We start from the raw sequence: 20,316 nt of genomic DNA on the forward strand, positions 1-20,316 counted from the left end.
TTCGCTCTGGACCCTCTGGAAGGGTCAGGAGCGAAATTCCTAATCTTGGCCAAAATCCTGACTTCATTATCACATTTTTCCATCCAAACAAGTGTTTTGCCCTCAAAGATGCCTGGGAACAAGTTGGTTCTAAGTTTGGGTCAAACTAGAATGTCCTATGGAGATTTTCACTCTGGACCCTCTGGAAGGGTCAGGAGCGAAATTTGCTTTGGACCCTCTGGAAGGGTCAGGAGCGAAATTTGACTTTTTGAACTCCCCATCAGGATCATTTTATGGAATATAACATTTAAGTATAAGTGATTTCCTTCTTTTCACTTATACTTTAAGTTATATTCCATATATACTTTCAGGATGTTTTAGAGTGGTTTCAGACCTCCAGGAGCTATATTGCAAAATCTAGCTTTTGGAGGATTCTTTAGTTTTCCAGACTTTGTAAAATTTCAAGATCGGGACATTCCAGACTTAGCCAAATTTCAGGATCAGGACTTTCCAGACTTAGCCACTCACCAACTTGACCTAACTCAAGCAGAACCTGCTATCCAGGTGATCCCCTTGGCAACACTCGAAAGTTAAAGGCAAACAGACAAAACCCTAAAAGACCTAGAAAACAAACCCTAGAAAGCAACAAGCAGGGGTCCCCATTTGCAATGGGGCGATGTGTGAATACGGTCACAACAAGATGCCACAGTATACTATAGGTTTTATCAATTCACTGTCTTAGCAATGGTTAACTTGGTATAATGTCCTCCACTTCTCAACAAGACTTTGCTATATTTGGATGATTATCCAAGTTAATTTGCTATCCTAGATAGCTGATAATGTGATAATGTGCAGAACAGACTCGTTGATTGCAGCTAGGGAGATACCTCACTGAATGAGATCTCTAGATGGGCTTCGTTGGCACCTATGATCAGATCCCTGACTTTGTCACTGAGTTCGCTGACTTCAGAATGTAGTTCGTTGATCTTTGGAGCAGAACAAATCACATTAAGGCAGATGATATTCGCTTGAGATATATTTCTTGTGACCTCAAGTCACTTCCTTTATATGCATGCCCTTAACCCTTGTGCCTAGGTAGGCTTTGGCGCCAAATTACAAATTCACAAGTTACATTTGCCATTATAGGGTCAGACCAATATCACAAGTTACATCAGTTAGGACCTGACCAATAACACTTTACAAGTTACATATTAATAGGTCTTGACCTATTGAATTTACAAGTTACACATGAGGTGTTCCCAAATAGGCCTAGTTAAACAATAAATTTTAAGGCTGAAGGCCACATTAAAATTTACCAAGCTAGGTCGGCCCAATCAAGGGATACGAACTAGCTACAATTTCAACACTCCCTCTTAGCTCTCCTCCATTTTCTTAAACTTGGCTCATACCCATGGATTCTTGAACTTTGTTGATGTATCTTATTTCCTAAAGTTGTCTATGTGTATTGATTTTTGAAGTTGGCTCTTCATGTTTTAATCTTGAAGCCGCTCATATACCTTGACTTTTGAAGTCACTCCCCTTACTGAGAAGTTCATTCGTCCTCAAAATGTAAAACTCACTCATATACCTTGACTTATGAAGTTGAAATATGCTCTTGAGGCTCTCTACATGAAGTTCGCTTATCTCAAACATAAAGTTAAAATTCGCTCATGTAGCTTGATTCATGAAGTTGATATTCGCTCATGTGAGCTTGAGCATGAAGATCACTCTAAGTGGTGTGCACATGAAGTTTGTTTCTCTTGTTGAATTTAATACTTTCAGATTAATATAAAACTCAGAAATCAGAATTTAGTTTCTAACTAAATTGATTAGCTGAAAGATTTAGAGATTTCTAGATTTAAGCATAACATAGAAATGAATGAAAATAAGAACAAGACATGGTTACCCTGGGAAAACCTCCTAGGAGGAAAAACCCAGCCAGAGAAGATCCTCGGATCTGATTATGGATTATATTCATTAAATGATTACAACACTTATCTCAAGTACTTGAAGATGTCTGAGATGTTTGCTCTTAGGGCTGATGAAATCAATAACAGGTCTGCACTTTCATGAGCATCAGGGCTGCCCCTTTAACACACCAACCAGCACTCAAGCTCATACCCTAGATCTGCACTTTTAGTGCATCTTAAGTCTGCCCTTTTGCTTGAGACTGGACTGCAACCTTAGCGACTTGAATCTAGAATAGTTCGCCCTCCTTTATGATGGTATTTGCTCTTAATGTTAGCACCTTCGATGGCAGAGATAATTCGCAATTATTCCTTCTTCAAACTTCGCATTAGGCAGATGTATAATTCGCATTGAGAGATCTTGTGTTAAGTGAATAATGAGGTGAAGTTGTCATTTATTTATATGTGGTGCAAGAACTTAGTTAGGTCGGCTTTTGCTTTATAATTAACTTTTATTTATTAATTTCCTTTTGAGTGAATTGCCTTGATAGAATAGGGTCGGCCGTATTTTATGGGAGCACGTTTGAGTGTGGCGTGAGGATTTAGGGGTGCCGTGAGAGATAGGGCGCAGCCCTAAACGTTGAAGGAGGGGCCAGCCCTTAAAACTCAGAAATCAGAATTTAGTTTCTAACTAAATTGATTAGCTGAAAGATTTAGAGATTTCTAGATTTAAGCATAACATAGAAATGAACGAAAATAAGAACAAGACATGGTTACCCTGGGAAAACCTCCTAGGAGGAAAAACCCAGCCAGAAAAGATCCTCGGATCTGATTATGGATTATATTCATTAAATGATTACAACACTTATCTCAAGTACTTGAAGATGTCTGAGATGTTTGCTCTTAGGGCTGATGAAATCAATAACAGGTCTGCACTTTCATGAGCATCAGGGCTGCCCCTTTAACACACCAACCAGCACTCAAGCTCATACCCTAGATCTGCACTTTTAGTGCATCTTAAGTCTGCCCTTTTGCTTGAGACTGGACTGCAACCTTAGCGACTTGAATCTAGAATAGTTCGCCCTCCTTTATGATGGTATTTGCTCTTAATGTTAGCACCTTCGATAGCAGAGATAATTCGCAATTATTCCTTCTTCAAACTTCGCATTAGGCAGATGTATAATTCGCATTGAGAGATCTTGTGTTAAGTGAATAATGAGGTGAAGTTGTCGTTTATTTATATGTGGTGCAAGAACTTAGTTAGGTCGGCTTTTGCTTTATAATTAACTTTTATTTATTAATTTCCTTTTGAGTGAATTGCCTTGATAGAATAGGGTCGGCCGTATTTTATGGGAGCACGTTTGAGTGTGGCGTGAGGATTTAGGGGTGCCGTGAGAGATAGGGCCCAGCCCTAAACCTTGAAGGAGGGGCCAGCCCTTTGGGCGGATTCCAATGTTGCCTAAGGCAATTGGAATCCGCCATTCCTTCCTAATTACAATCAACATCTCTCACCTTGCTTATTAAGTTCACTTATCTTTCTCAACTCATGAAGTTCACTTGTATGCAATTCGCTCCATTTCCTTGACTCATGAAGTTCACTCCTAAATTCGATTCATGAAGTTTGTTTGTGTATTTTGTGTAAAATTCACTCCATTTTGTCAACTTATGAAGTTCGCTCTCAACTTTTAACTCATGAAGTGCATTCATGCTTCTTAATACACTTGAATTCACTCTTCTACCTTTGATCATGAATTTTGCTCCAAATTGTTAACTCATGAAGTTCACCTTTGCATAAAGTTCGCTCCATTTCATTGATTCATGAAGTATACTTGTAAAGTTCGCTCTAAATGTCTCAAAAATGAAATTTGCTCTAACTTGTCAACTCATGAAGTCGCTCTTGATCATCAACTCATGAATTTCATTTCAAATTGAATTCATTCAAGGCAAGTGTTATCAATCATCCTCTATTTCCCTTTCAACTTCGCTCATGTAGGCTCACTCATGTGTGCTCATTGATGAAGTTCACTCCAAAAGGTGAAGTCATGAAGTTCGCTCCAAAAGGCCAAGTAATGAAGTTCGCTCCAAAAGGTGAAGTCATGAAGTTCGCTCCAAAAGGGCAACTCATGAAGTTCGCTCCAAAAGGCCAAGTCATGAAGTTCGCTCCAAAACGTAAGTCATGAAGTTCGCTCCAAGATGCCAAGTCATGAATCTCGCTCTTGGGTGTTTGATCATGAAGTATTCTCAAATTTGCTTCATTCCTTTATTTCCAACTTCGTTCATGAAGGCTTGAAGGTGAAATTCGCTCCAATATCCCAACTCATGAAGTTCGCTCCAATAGTGCAACTCATGAAGTTGAAATTCATTCATGTGTGCTCCTTCATGAAATTTACTCCAATCTTCCAACTCGTGAAGTTCACCTTTGCACATTTGAACATGAAGTGCTCTCATATTTCCTTCATTCTTCCAATTTCAACATGAAGAAGTTCACTCCAAATCCTGAGTTCATGAAGTTGAAGTTCATTCTCCTAACCTTGAAGATGAAGTCTCTCTTGAGATTGAGCTTATGAAGTGGATTTCAAATCAAGACTAAACTCTCCTTTGCTCACTTTCACTTACTCTCTCAACTTCAATACTTGATAACTTGCTCAACATGAGATCCTAAAGTGAGTCTTTGCTTTGTGGGAGAAGTGTAAGAAATTCGCTACACAAGGACTGTTCATGAAGTGAAGTTCATTCCTTTAAGAGGAGCACTTGAAGTGACCTTCAAATTTAGCAATCCTTCCTCACTCGTGGTTGAACTCATGATATCTAGATGCAAGACTACCCATTTGACTCTTGACTTCTTGACGACCTAGATCCCTCTAATGCAAAGGCTAACAACAAAGGACTCTAACACTATCCTAGAAAGAAAGAAAAAGTGGGGGTCACCATTTGTGATGGGGCGATGTGTGAATACCTCGCAACAACACCCCCTCATATGGATGGCAAAGGGCCACATGAGGCCAAGAGGGATGTGTTGATGTGTCTTTTGTACACGACCAAACACAGCATAAAATACCTAAAGGTACCTTATCCTCTCTTAAACAAAGTTTCCCGATTGCTGAAGATCTCGCCGAAGGATCAATCGGAGTAACTCCAAGGTTCTGATATGTAGGTTCTCTACGTGTGGATAAGCTCTTTGCGGTACGATGTGATTTTGCTGGAATCACAAGGGGACTTACTTTTGACGACCTGAACGTCTGATTTGCTTTGATATTACTGGAACATGGAATTTCACTGGCCATTGATTTTGAAAAAAAAGGAAAAAGGATAAGGGTTGGAACGGGATCTATTTCTAACACTGAGAACGTAAGAGCAATGAATGACCTTTGATGCAATTGTAACTAAGTCTTGCTTTGACATCCTAGGATCATCTCCACAAGATTAGTGTGATCTTCTAAGGAAAGCTTTATGATGTTTAGATCACCGCTACAAGCATGGACACCGTCAGGTTGATGCATATCAATGAAGAAGCGATAATTGAAGTTAAGCTTAACCTGAATGATTCTAGTTGACTATGCAAGACAAGTCTACAATCAACAAACCACTAGTAGTATGGATATAGGAATTTCACCGTTGATCATACAAATTTCTTCCATTCACCTAATAACATGAAATCAAATTTGAGAGTATAGAGACCATGCAAATTGTTGAATCGACCCATAGAATTCACCATTTCTTCAATGAAGTTTACAAGTCTTTTGCAACAATATCTTGGCAACAATCTTTGCCTTCTCTTTCTACTCTACTCTAACTATTTCCTACTCTCTGACTATTCACTATTAACTACTAACTATTCCCTGACTATTAACTATTAACCTTTACAAATGAGGAGCCAAGGCTTTATAAAGAGAGCCCTTTACAAATTGATGGCTCTGATTGTGTTAGAATCAATGGCTAGGATTACAAGATAGAAACCCTAATTAGGGTTTGTTATAACAAACACCTCAGCCAATGAAAAAATAACATTTTAGGAGTGGGGACCAATAGGAAGCAGGGGTAGGTACACCGAAGTTTGTGACGTCCTCGATGAGTCGGGTACATTGAATCTGGACATGCTGAGGTGGACCAATCCGACTAGAGGAATGATGACTGGGATGCCATCTTGTCTAACGCTTGTGACTTGGTTGATCCTCTATTTCTGCCGTGATGAATGATGTACCTCCTTTCCTCCCAAGTGCTTGATGAGGCTTTCTTATCGTCAAGTCTTCCTTCTCCAATAGCATACCTTGCCTTGAAGTGTTGGCGAAGCCTTTCTTTGTCATCTTGCGGTTCCTTAGTGTGACAAAGTGAAGGTTTTGGAGGTAGGTGGCAACTGCTAGAACACATGTAGTCCACCTTTATGCCTTTGGAATGTCCTTGATGATGATGGACTAGAACAGGTCGTCCTTGTCTTGGTCTGATCCTCCTCCATCTGCAAAACAAACCAAAAGATGATTAAGGACACATGATATATTTATCCAGCATTTTCTACCTTAAATCATCAACAAGAAGACATCAAAATGAAGTTCGCTCAAGATCCTTCCCAAGGATAGGCCCTATAAAAATTTTGCTTTGGACCCTTTGGAAGGGTCAGGAGCGAAATTTGCATTTTAGCTCAAATTTCATCATCTCCTTGCCTTGAACTTCTCTTGACCTTTGAATCGCTTTCTCCTGAAGACATCATTGATATGACCCCCAAAAAGACCAAAAAGAGGATTTTGCTCTGGACCTAGGCCAAGGACAGGACCTATAGAGAATTTCGCTCTGGACCCTTTGGAAGGGTCAGGAGTGAAATTTGCATTCTAGGACAAAATCTCCACATTTTGTGATCACAACCTGCTCAAATGCATGCCTAAAGATGCCTCTAATCTCAATCAATACTAGGTTTGATGCAAAATTGGGGAAAAAAAAGAGGTTTTAAGGATTTTGCTATGGACCCTTTGGAAGGGTCAGGAGCGAAATTCCTGATTAGGCTCAAGTTCTATCATTTCTCCACTCCAAAATGCCTCCCAAGGCAAGCATACACTAGTCTTCTTTCTACCTAGGCTTAGGAATCCATAGCTTGACCTTCATCATAAACAAATTAGGTGAAATTGAGAATTTCGCTTTGGACCCTTTGGAAGGGTCAGGAGCGAAATTCAAGTTTTAGACTTATTTCTTTACTTCCTTCACTTCAATTCACCTTACAAGGCAAGAATACCTCACTCCACCTTCAACCATGCCATAGGAATCAATGTTTTGGCTTCACACAAGGAGAAAATAAGTGGTTTGAAGAATTTCGCTCTAGACCCTTTGGAAGGGTCAGGAGCGAAATTCTCCTTTGAGGTTGATTTCTCTTACTTAGCTCCATTCTTCTCACTTTGATCTACCTTGACTCTCTATTTGGATCCTTCTCCCATGCATGCAACACTTGCTTGACCCTCAAAATGGCCAGAAAGGAGAATTTCACTAAAAAACATGGCCAGGGACAAGACCTATTTAGGATTTCGCCCTGGGCCCTTTGGAAGGGTCAGGAGCGAATTTCTTGTCCTAGCTCAAAATCTTGATCATTGGTGGCCTCAATCCATTCTAGGGCATGCCTAGGGGTCCTTCCAAGCTCAATCTACCTTGATCCACACTTAGCTTGACACAAAAATGAAAGGAAAAGGTGAATTTTAGGAATTTCGCTCTAGACCCTTTGGAAGGGTCAGGAGTGAAATTCACCTTCTTGAGCTTATTTCATCATTTTTCCACTTCAATTCACCTCAAAAGGGCAAGGACATATCAATCTATTCCTATCCAAGCCATAAAAACCAAGAACTTGACTTGTTTTGAAAGAAAAATAGATGTTCTTAAGAATTTCACTCTGGACCCTTTGGAAGGGTCAGGAGCGAAATTCTCCTTCTAGGCCAAAATCTTTCACATTTGGTGATCACTAGCAACTCCTTCTCATGCCTTGGACATACTTTGTTAGGCTTCCTTCCATCATGATCATGTGAATTTGCTCTTCAAGTTGACATCCAGCTCAAGATTTTGTGAAAAATAGGGTCTTACAAGAATTTCACTTTGGACCCTTTGGAAGGGTTAGGAGCGAAATTCACATTTAGGCTCAAATCTTGACTTCATTTCCCAGGAATGAGTTAGTTCTAAATTTGGATCAATGTAGAATGTCCTATAGAGGAATTCGCTTTGGACCCTTTGGAAGGGTCAAGAGCGAAATTGAAATTCGCTTTGGACCCTTTGGAAGGGTCAGGAGCGAAATTTGACATTTTGGTCTCTCCGTTAGGATTCATATATGGAATATAACATTTAAGTATAAGTAGTTATATTCCATATATACTATCACGATGTTTGAGAGTGGTTTTGGACCTCCAAGAGTTATAATGCAAAATCTAGTTTTTTGGAGGATTCTTCAATTTTCCAAACTTAGTCAAATTTCAGGATCAGGATGACATTCCAGACAGCCAAATTTCAGGACATTTGAAGATCAGGATGACATTCTAGACTTCATCACTCACCAATTTGACTTGACTCAGACCTTCAAAGATGATATTCACTCACCAAGCTTCATTGACCTCCTCAAACTCAAACAAGACACAATTAGCAACAAGAGCAAAACTTTGTCCTAAGGAAGACTTTCAAAGATGACCCTAACCCGGAGCATCCACTGACTCACCTTTGGCTAAAACATAGCTTGCTATCTTAGTGATCCCTCTGGCAACACTCAGCATGCAAAGGCTAATAGACAAAACCCTAAAAACCTAGAAAGCAAACCTCAGAAAGCAAAAAGTAGGGATCCCCATTTACAATGGGGCGATGTGTGAATACGTCACAACAGGATGGAACATCCACTATTGGGCCTAGGGTAGAGGATCGTTTAGGCACCCTAACATGACTCCTTATCTTAACTCCCCTATGGTTGAATTCCATTAATAAATTAGATATATCTTATGATTGAGTTAATACTTAATATTCCTATCCCTAGTAGGAAAGATCTATGCTTTTGATTTTAAAATGTTTTTAATAGGGAAAATCTATTTTATGGATTATGTTTCAATGATTTCCTAACATGTTTGTTGGTTCTCACCCGGTAAATGATATCGCTAACTCTATTCCATTTCTTGTTTTATTTGGAATTGTGATTTAAGGCAAAAACTAGGGCATTTATAAAAGGGGGGCGTTACACATTACGGAAATGCAGCACACCCACAGCAATCAAGGAATGGGCATGCTGGCACTAGCATAAGAGATAAAGATGAACGCTACTTCACTTCCATACACTCATTTGTGTGAATCTAGCAAACCTAGAGATCACCCAATCCCTCTAGCAATTATAATGGCCTCGTGCTGAAAGGGATCATCTGTTAAGTTATCAACTGAAATTGGCTGCCTTTCAAAGAAGATAGGCCAAGCAGCTCTGATTAAAGAAGTGAAAGAAAGCAGACAGAGAACCACCTAAATGCATATATAGACAATAACACCTCCCCAAAAAATCATAGTAGCAAAAACCATAGTATGCAATACAATTGCAGCAAAAATCATTCTAGTAAATAAATACTTTGCAAAACCATATGATAACAATTTTTCAATTTATCACAAAAAAATTCAGGTTAGTGTTAAGAAAAAATAGCCACAGAAATCAGATAGAAACCCTAATGTTTTTACGAAAAATTGGATTAAAAAAATGTCAGTTTTTCAAAAAATAAAATCATCAAGAAATTGCAATTTTCCAAAAGATTTGTCAGGCAGTAAATGGCCATTAATCCAGATTAATTTGAATAAATGGTTGATTTTTTTAACTATGAACAAGGCACCTGAAAATAAAGCTATCTTCTGTTTCTGTCTCATGGAGGTAATAAACATGCTTCCACAAAGCAGTTATAAAAGATGCTATAATTTCTTCCTAATATATTATATGCATATATCTGACAGAATTTGAGTTTACAAATTCAAGACATCAGCAATTTTTAATTTTATCAATCCGTTGCCCGTAGTGTTACAATCAATAACTAGCTTCACTTGAATTAGGTTGAATATTGAAAACATTAGAAGTCATAAACAAGAATAGCACGTACAAGAGGCAATCAAAATTGATTCTAGATTCAAAACATCCTCACTGATAAGACCCTGATTTAAAAACATTGTAATGCATTCTCAAAGACATTTAATGCAAACTCGGGTTATGATAAAGGTTATTTCAAATTAACTATTTAACTTCTACATCAAATTTTGGGCTTGCTAGGAAGATTTTAAAGTTTAAAGAATTGAGTTTTTGCAAACCCGACCTTAAATACAGTACAAAGTTTCTGCATTCCAAACCTACCACTCGACAATAGGACAAAGTGAAATACATCCAGGAAGTGGAAAGTACTCACAAAAAGGACAGAAAAAGTTGTGTGCACTCTCACCCTGACAATGAGGTTGATGAGAATAGTCGCATTACAGCCACTTGATTTTGTGAGTAATGACAAAAAAGATAGAAATATTCACAATCGAGAACTGAAATCACAGTACAAAAATTGAAAAAAAAAAATCTGCTTCTTACATTCTTTTAAAATTTTATGACCTATTTCCAAATCATTGCTATGTGAGACCCGAGTGATCTAAATATATTGCCAATAAATGTCCTACATAAAAGCTCCTTTGGTAACACTTTCCAAGGAATAAGACAAGAAAATACATCCAAAGACTGTAGAAAAAGGGGGAGACTATCATAAAAATGTTAATGAACTAGAGAAACAAAAAAGTCTGAGAGACAACATCAGCATAATCCAGATGAACCCAATGAAGCAACCCAATAAGAAGAGGAAAGCACTAAATATGGATATCTGTCCCAACCTGATTCATATCACCCATGAACTTGAGCCTGCAACAAGAAAATATGAATGCTCTCAAGGTGAAAATGCTAAGCCACAAACTCAGGCAACAAATGGGGGAAAGGTGGTTGACAGAATTCATGGATTAAAGATAAATAATTTGAACCCTCTCAATCTGCCACCTGTCCACATGCCCAAAGCTGGGGCCCAAATCTCAGACCAATAAAGAACTGTAAACTCATATTTGTAGGAAACTCCTGTAAACATTTGCATTCCAAGAAAAATAGGGAGCCATGTCCCTAACAATGTCATGATTGAGCAATAGGTCTAATAAAAAAAGGCGCCAGTGAATTGTAATCCCATGTATAGATAAGTTGTCACCTCAACAATCTGACCCTTATAATTGGATAGAACAGATTTGGTTGTACCCAACTATAACCTTGATCTTTCTAAACATAACCGGCAACTAATGGTGATCATAAAACTGGACAACAGTATCTAATTGTCTCTATGACCACATATGCCATATTAAGGGCAATATAGCAATCAAGTCATGATGTAATATGTAACCACCATCTGCAAGAGTGTTTTCTAGAAATATTTCCAAGCTTGCAGATATAGATCCCAAAGACAGTGAAAGAAGGACTATCTGCTTTAACACCAAAATTAATGCTGACCCACTCCAAGAGTCCATTGGACATCGGAAACCAACAATCAAGGATTTAATATAGTCACATGATAGCAGAAATAAAGAGATCTAAGATGCCATGTACACATAACCTCTGCTACAACATGTGCCAAGGCACCACATCAAAGATCTTTCTTAAGTTCACAAAAAACTCAAAAGCCTTTAGAAGAAAGCTTGCAAGCCTGCTAAATATTTGTAAAATTGCAATCCATAGTAGGGAACCTCTTGCTGAAACCTATCTTCCCCCTTGCTCTACAATAATCCCACTCTGGGTGATCTAACAGCTTCATATCCAACACAGCTAGGAAAATTGTATGTACAATCATGATTCTCCTATATTTGCTTAGTGTGAGAACTATTTTCAGACCTGTCAAAATAGTGGATGATATGTTGTATCCAATATGGAAGAATATCTACACAGACAACATCATTAAACAATTCTGCAATGAGGAACACAAGATACTAATACTATATTTGAGAAACTATACCTGAAACCCTACACGATGAGCTGGTTTTCCATTACATAGTTTCCTAACAGCACGTCAAATGTCTCTTTGGAGGAAGATATATCAAGAAGTTGGAGGAGGGATAAACTTGGACTGTGGACTGACAGTAATAGAGGAATAAACTTGAGTATTGGACTGATCAGGAGCATTATAAAGAAATGAGCATGAAGAAGAACATGGAAAAGAATAACTCCCATACTAAGAAGTCACTTCAATAGCAACTTCTTACGTTGCAAACTCAGAGAGAAGCAAGAGCACAAGATCAAAGAATTAATGGATTGAAGAGGAATTTGAAGTTGAAAAATATGTTACAAACATATTTATAGCTAGATAGGCAGAAAGGAAAATTAAGAAGCAACAAAAAGAATAATTGTTAAGAAAGTTGGAACAGCTTCAAAGATAAGTAAATTAGCCAAGACAACAAAGTCCTCCATGAAGAGAAAAAGTTAAGAAACTGGGTATACTGAAAGGCACTAAGTACAACAGCTATTACTTCTCTACTAAATTTGCTTGGAGCTTCAGCTCCAGCATGCAAGTTACTAAGACAGACTACAAGAAGTACCCCTGAAAAAATTATTCCTATACAGAGTCCCAGCAAAAGTACACATAAAACTTAGATATCACTAGGATCAGGATGAGAGGGGGCACAAAGGAGGGATGACACCCCAGGCACGTGCCACACAATGTTTGGCCCACTTTATTCTGAGCTATGTTACCAGAAACATGATGGAAAGACTCTGTTGTGCATTTTAACGGATGAAACACTGCTTCCGTCGGGAACCATTTCTAAGGCTGCCATCACATTTCGACACATCGTGAAAGAATCAGTGTTTGTCATTCCTTTATTTCTGCATTTTCCTGAACTGCATTTCTTTGTTTTTACATTTTCACTAAAAAGTTTCTTTTTCCTGCGTTTTCCATTCTTGCATGATATTTTTATAATGTTTTTCTAAGCAATTTAATTTTGAACAAATGTTTTTTTTAACTTTAATATATATGTTTTAGAAGATTGTCTAATAACTTTTTATTTTATACACATTTATTTTATTTTTAAAAATATATTTTCCTTGCCTTTTTTTAATTACATTTTATTTTGTTTCTATTATTTAATTTTTTTAATGTTTGATTTGTATTTTTTAATCATGTTTTTTAAAGTATACAGAATTTTGTTGGCATTTTATTTTACTCTATTTTTATTTTAGAAACTTTAATTTATGTGCATATATATTTATCTAAGATAACATATATACACAACTTTCATATATCCCATTTCTCATGACGTTGCCGTTGCAATTTCCATTTCTGGTATCATAGATTCTGAGAAGCTTTGGCCCAGCTGTTTCCTGGCAGATACGAACCAGGGTCTTCATCATGGTACTTGCTCCACCTTATCACTCAATCACACTGGCCAAGCTTAATGATGCATATGTTAGCCATAACTTAAGTGATATTTTTCTAATTAGGAGTTTATCAAATAAGGAGTGTAGCCTTATATACATTGTAATAGTTGGAATTCAATGAAATTAATGTGAGTGCAGTTACAATGAGCTACGCATAAGATATAATTACTAGTAGTTGGTGAATGGTTGCTTCCAACAGTTGTGATGGTACAAGAAACTATACATCTTAGATCTACATGAAAGTCTGCATTCAAAACTTATGTAATTCATCAAAAGAGGACTATTCAAGTGCCAACGTTTACCCTTTGCATGGGTAATAAACCTGCACTCCATGTATTAATCTTATTTATATCAATAATATACAAGTATATTAATTTATGTGATTATCCATTTACATTAAATGTAATTGTTCTATATTTGCTCGCTTAACCAGCAATTCCACAAAATAGACACTCTTGAAAAGTCTACCTTAACAAACAATTTAGTTTAACGTTCACCTCGTTTCACGAAGATTAACAGATATAAACCGAATATAGTTGCAATTATCAAACTTTAGCATGTATCTACAATCAACAAACCTAAACTTTCTCAACCCAAATTCAGAAGATTGATACAGACCTATCCTGAAATTTCCCTAAACATCTATTACCTGTTTTTTAAAGTCTATTATTTTAATTTCCACAGAGTGTAATCATCCTGCATTCTAAGTATTCAACTTCTATCAATTTTATTTTATGTTATAAGATTCAATTTTACGATACTGTGTTTACATTAAGTGTTTTTGTTTTCCATGTACTTGATTTATCAGTATCTGCCAATGAATTCAGTCTCAGGAAACATCCCTACTCACAAAAAAACTTTGTTAAAAAAAATTCATTTCACCAAGAATGACTAAAGTAAAATCAATCACTCGCAGGAGTACAGTTAGAAATTATTCATTAAATGCCATAATTAACGTGGATTGTAGCATCTTAACCCGAGCATGGTACAAAAGAAATATTACAAATGTCATCAAGATTCTAATTTTCTAAAACCAAAGTACCTAGGTTTCCCTTCATTTCACCAAGAATGACTACTAGTAAAAACAATCAGTGGTACAGGTAGAAATTGTTCATTAAATGCTATGGTTATCCAAAGTTCCGAAACCAAATTTACTACAAATTTCATCAAAGATTCAAAAACAAAAGTACCTCAATTTTCTCAAACTCAATTTATTGGGAGATTGATACAGGCCTGGACTACAACTTTCCTCAATTTTTGCTCCCTGTTTTTAAATCCTTTATTTTCCTTTATAGTGGTGATATATTGCAATCACACACTATAAATCCAAATTCTAAACATTCATTTGCAATTATATATGTTTTGAAACCCACAAACCCCAGTAATTATAATTGTTTAAGAATCTTCATAAAAAATCAATAAATTTATTATTAGGGCCATAACTAGACATGGCAACAGAAGCCACTGACACTTCGAAGTATTTTATCATTAAAGATCAAAACAATCTGCCTCTGTTCCTTTTTAACTCTGTCCACAGTACAGGTAGGAACAAGAAAATGAAGAACAAAGTTACATTGGTTTTTAACAAATGCATATTATCAGGTTCTTGTGTTCCCTAATCATGTTTGGAAAAAAAGAACCAAAATGATTGTCTCTATTCCTCCCAAGGGTTAGGGCTATATGATTTATCTCTGTAAATGTATAATGATAATCTTCTGCATTAGTTATAATCAATGTATATATGGCCTGCTACAATGATAACTTCAAAGTTAAAAATGCCTTTTCTATAGGTAGTGGCACTTCCTAATCTCCCTTACCTGAAATATGATAATAGCTTTAGTTACTAAACCATTCCACCTTACAGCAAGATGCCTATAATTTTTTCTATTAACACAAATATGTCTTGCAACTAAAGTAAAAATTTAATCCAAGAACATTAAAGATACAGTTAAAACTGTAATGGACAGGAAATAGTGCTTTGAAATCACAGTACAGCATTTCTAAAACAAATCAATATTCTGAAATTATACAAAATGTTGATTATTTGACACAAAGACAACTATAACACTAAGCATAACCATATAAAGAATTGCAAAGCAAAAGAGAAATAAAGAAATTTACTCTGATTGTCTCATCCATAGAACCAGAGTAAAGTCTTTCTGCTCCTGAAACTAATGTGACCACAGGCTTTGTATGGCCAGCAAGTGAAGCTGCAGGCTCAAAGGAATTAGATATGGGACTAAATTTCCAGGCCAAAATGTTGCCATCCTGTGTAATCAAACAAGAAGCTATAAAAATTGCAGACCGTAAAAACTAATATTCTAAGATCAACTATTGTCCATTACAACTAATAAACTTTGTAGAACACTGTCTATGAAAGAAAGTATGTTTTATAAACACAATGAACTGCTAGTACTAATGTTATGATTAACAATAAAATACTATAACTGCACCACGATACATACATGTACTCCTGCTAAAAGCATGTCATTGCCAACAACAAGTGCATTCACTTGACCACCGGGACAATTTAAACACAACTCTGTAGAAGTTAAAATATTCCAAGCCTGCAGCCACATTTTTCACAGGTATAAAGAATGCTGCATGAATAAAGATTGTATTTCCTGATAAATTGAATGCCATGAATCCAAAGCAAAGTTTAAATTCATTCGCTTCAATTACCTTAACTGAATTTGGAATGCCAACAAAAAGCCAAGGACCTTCACTAAGTAGGCACCCAACCTCAACACCCAGCTTGATTACACTGCTACACTGTGACATGCAAAAAAAAAAAACAGTATAAAATATTTGAAATGCAAATTCTGTCAAGTGGACCACAGTCTAGCATCAAGACAGAGCAATTTCCATGACGATGATATTGGATCAAACCCTGCTGAGCATGCCCCCTGTGTCAAAGCAGCATCACACTCATGTGGGCAACAAGGTGCAAATTCCAGGTTATTTTGACAGAATAAAACCCTCCAGTGATGGCTTTAAGCCTATGGTGACTAATAGATTGATGGTGTTAACCAAAAGCGTGTGGATGCAAGATTGACATAGTAGGGCGTGACTTCCAAGTCTAACATTGATCCATTTGTTTTAAGAAATCCAAGAATACAAGATTGCTGATAAGGATGAGTGATACAATTTATTTGGGAAAAAGACACCTAGCAACTATTAGATTATTGCAGTTGCTTCTGGATTAGATTGTGTTAAAAAAAATTTCAATCAACATTTTAGATCACCTGTGTTCAAGAATTTTTGCATCAATGTTTTGGATCACACTCCCTGATCCAAAATGTTGATGCAAAAATCTTGAACACAATCTAATCCAGAAGCAACTGTAATAATTCTATGGATTGTGGAAACTTGATATCATTAACTATTAGATTTCCTAATTTTATTAATGCATTAGAGAGTTCAACTCGAAGATTGAAATACCTGACCAGTTTGACAGTCCCAAACTCTTACTGTTCCATCCTGGCCTCCGGAATACAGTTTGTCTGAATTAGAAGGCAAAACAATCCCTCGAATAGCCTGCTATAAGCAAGTATCCAAACTATTAGCAATCAGACTCAATGTCAAAGAAATCAATCTGCCAAAATTGTTCCCCGCAAAGCACATTTACAAACCTTTTCATGACCAGCCAACAGGGTCAAAAAGGTGACATCTCCTCCAACAACAAAAGAGTGCAAAAACTTGCAATCCTCACCATGCTTGCAACTACCAGAAATCCAATAATTGCATACTACATCACGAACCTTCTGCTGCCGCTCATCTGTCATAATTCTACCACCTAGTCCTCCTCTGCCCCATTTGGCAGAACCATTCCTTCTCTGTCCTCCAGAAGGTCCTGGTCCTTGTGCATCTTCTTGTAGATGAAATGATCGCTTAGGAGCAAAGCCACCGTTTGCTCCAGTTTTTTTCGAAGTTCCTGGCTCTCCGGCATGGAGAAAATTGCATGGGTCTCTGTTGCATCTACCTTCCTGATAAAATATGCATATTTGCTGCGGTCTCGCCACGCGGTTGAATGTTCTTTTGTTCCCTGCCGGTCTGTCCGAGATTTCCAAGTCCATGGCTTTCAATGAAACCCTAAAAAGTGCTCCTCAAAACTTTAGAGCACCCAGAAGTGGATTGGCCAAAACGAATGCCTGAACCAGAGGAGCTGGTACACCAAACAAATTATTTATTTTCCTGAGCCGGCCTGTCATAAATTTCCAAGTCCGTGCTTACAATTAACACCTAAAAGTCCTAATGCCAACCAAACTATACAAATTCGATGATCAGACTAAAGCCTGGGCCAGTCCACCAGACAGATATGGTTATTGTTTATTGCAATAGTTTCCCTCTCCCTCGAATTTCAAACCCTCAATTAAAAAAAAAAATCTACCGCGCAGAAACCTATTTTCAAAAGCTTTCGTGTACTGTGAATCCAATCCAAAAAAAATCCGGTTCGACAATGGTAAGCTAAAACAAGAGAAATTTCTAGGTGTACAAGCTGAATCTAATAAAACTGTACACCTTTCGAAAGAGCTAGAGAACAAAAAGAACCTTACAAATATCATCCAAAACCACCCTCCAAGCTGATTTGTTGCTGCTCTTGTCCACATTAAATCATCGAACATAAGAGAAACATTGCATAATCTTCATATTTGATCTATTACAGCGTTTTCCAATTGTGTTCCAGCTATAGAAATACAGAGCAGAAGCTACTGAAGACAATAATTTCTTTGAAACCAAACCTCTCTGACAGGGACTAAATTTTAAGAGGAATTTTCCTGAGTTGCTTGCTTCGAATAACGATCGACTACAAACCCTCGAATAAAAAACAATAAAAAAATAGAAATAAATTTAAGGGAAAAAAGCAAAATGCAACGGACATCCAAAATATGAAAAGCTAAAATTTAACTAAATACGAAGGTGGTCGTGTTGCGTACTTTGTCTCCCGCTTACGTAAGCTCCACGGTTGTGGATTATTTTTCTTCTTTATTTTATCTTCTATTTAAAAACAAAAGGTATTTAATTATAAAAAAATGATAGCCCATTTTATTGACAAGTATTTAATTTTAAAAAGGATAACACATTTTATTAACAATTTTTACCACTTCGTTGTTTCTTTTATGAGTTTTAGTCCCTCTCAATGGGAGGTATCCAAATGATTTCTTCTGGTTTTTTTTAAGTTTTGTGTTCTTATTAGTACTTGTCGTTAGGCAATACTATTGTAATGAGTTTTTTGTTTTTCTAGTTAACTAGTTATTAAAAAAATTAATTTGAACCAATCACAAACAAATTTTAACTTTTGATTTTTTCAATCTTTTTATTTACCAAAGTTTAATTGTACAATTTTTAAAATTATAAATTACGAAAATTATTTTTTTGTACACTTATTGGCTAAAATACAATTTAGCTGTTATATAGCAATCAAAAGTTTGATGAATATGAGGCATTGTGCTTTCTATTAGATACCTTGTTAAAGAAGGCACAATAGGAGTAAGAGCATGTCATTGTGTTGGACCTCAAAAGTAGAGTTGTTGGTGAAATTGAGACATTGTGGTCACATTGCTAATGACTAATCTGATGGTTGTTGGAAAGGGCATGGAATTTGTGTTCAATCTAAAGATTGAAAGGTTCTCTAATTTGGTATTTGGTTTTTTGTGGATCCAAAATGGTATTTGACTAATTTGAAAAGTATGAGGATAACCAATGATCTAGATATTTCGAATATTAAGAAGGTTGTGTCACTAATAAAGTAAATGGCATAGACCAATCAAAAGTATCCACTAGGTTGGATTGTGGATGCAAGTCTGGAGGAGGTTGCTGCCAAGATTTATGCTACAAGGTATATCAAATTTTTGATACCCAATTTATTAGTGTGTTGATTACCTTTTCTAATCTTTTTTCATTGGATTGCTTGTATTTTGTTTTAGTCCATGTGATGTATTTTTTTATAACCAAATTGCTTATGTGTTGATTGTCTTTGGTTTCATCGTTTTATTGGATTGATTGTATTTTCTTTCAATATACATCGTGCAAAGTATACCATTGTCTTTTGATTGTAGTATTATGAATCTAAAGAATGAGTTTATTTGTGATAATTGCTTTAAGCACTTTCTTTTATTTCTTAGCTTCGTATAGAATGACATTGAAATATTTTACTACATATTCAAGAGTTTCTTTTCACATGCTTTCTCTTGACATGATGAAACCACACATAGTAATGTGGAGTATTTTACTAGGTAGATCCATCAAGAGTTCATTGGTCAATATTGATCTTCGTATGTTTGTTATTGTCTTGTTAGGATTTGTAAGTTATTTATACATGTTAGGAACCACCTCTAAATATATAACACTTGGGTGTGGATTTGATTGTAAAAGATTAAATATTTCATGGTTCCTATAGTGGTGGATTCTAAGAACAAGGCAATTGCTATTGTTAAAACAATCTATAAATTGCTAAAAAGGGCAAATGTTGGATTCTCAACATAAGCTAGAGTTTAGTAGATCAAAATAGTCAAGCTATTTTTTCTATTGTTAATAAAATCAAGGATGAACATCACACAAATTTTCTATTCGGGGGTGCTTTGATTTTGTATGTATTTTCATCTTCATGTATTTATACAAATCTAGACAAGAATCTTGTGATTACACCCCAAACAAAATAAATAAATAAAAAATAATTTTATGGTATGATTTAGAGAACTTTTATTGTATTTTTAGGTTGTGCTCTCCTCTTATTTGATGCTCTAATGTTATGCATATGTTACTCGATCATATACATGACTAAAAGATACCATTGATGTAATTTTTTTAATTTGGAGGATAAACATCTAAAACCTTTTTTTGTCCCTAATGATATTGGGTGTACAAATTAGCAACCTCCTGATGGATCTCATAATTATCACCATTAACTATATATATTTCCTATTTTGTGATACCATTTTCTAGACATCCCCAAACTTTATGTTCAATATAAAAATCACTATACTTAATTATGATGGTTTGATAAATACTCTGTATGTT

At 36.2% G+C, this 20,316-nt stretch overlaps 1 protein-coding gene across 3 annotated transcripts in view; it reads right to left on the reverse strand.

Annotated features, from left to right (window-relative positions):
* LOC131048703 (zinc finger CCCH domain-containing protein 63) overlaps positions 1–18,178 on the reverse strand; it is an 80,110-nt gene extending 61,932 nt beyond the window's left edge. Inside the window, exons 1-6 of one of the 3 annotated variants that reach the window (XM_057982769.2) lie at positions 17,853–18,178; positions 16,929–17,500; positions 16,738–16,836; positions 15,979–16,068; positions 15,762–15,863; positions 15,418–15,564 (exon numbers count right to left, since the gene is read on the reverse strand). In XM_057982769.2, coding sequence (XP_057838752.2) covers positions 15,418–15,564; positions 15,762–15,863; positions 15,979–16,068; positions 16,738–16,836; positions 16,929–17,372 — 882 coding nt within the window. In that variant the 5' untranslated portion in view covers positions 17,373–17,500; positions 17,853–18,178. Of the gene's footprint in view, positions 1–15,417; positions 15,565–15,761; positions 15,864–15,978; positions 16,069–16,737; positions 16,837–16,928 lie in introns of all 3 variants that reach the window. The other 2 variants (XM_057982768.2, XM_057982771.2) reach the window with 2 other exon arrangements.
* Between the last annotated feature and the right edge of the window lie 2,138 nt (positions 18,179–20,316).

Source organism: Cryptomeria japonica, chromosome 11, assembly GCF_030272615.1.
Source record: "Cryptomeria japonica chromosome 11, Sugi_1.0, whole genome shotgun sequence".
In the NCBI taxonomy this organism is placed as follows: Eukaryota; Viridiplantae; Streptophyta; class Pinopsida; order Cupressales; family Cupressaceae; genus Cryptomeria; species Cryptomeria japonica.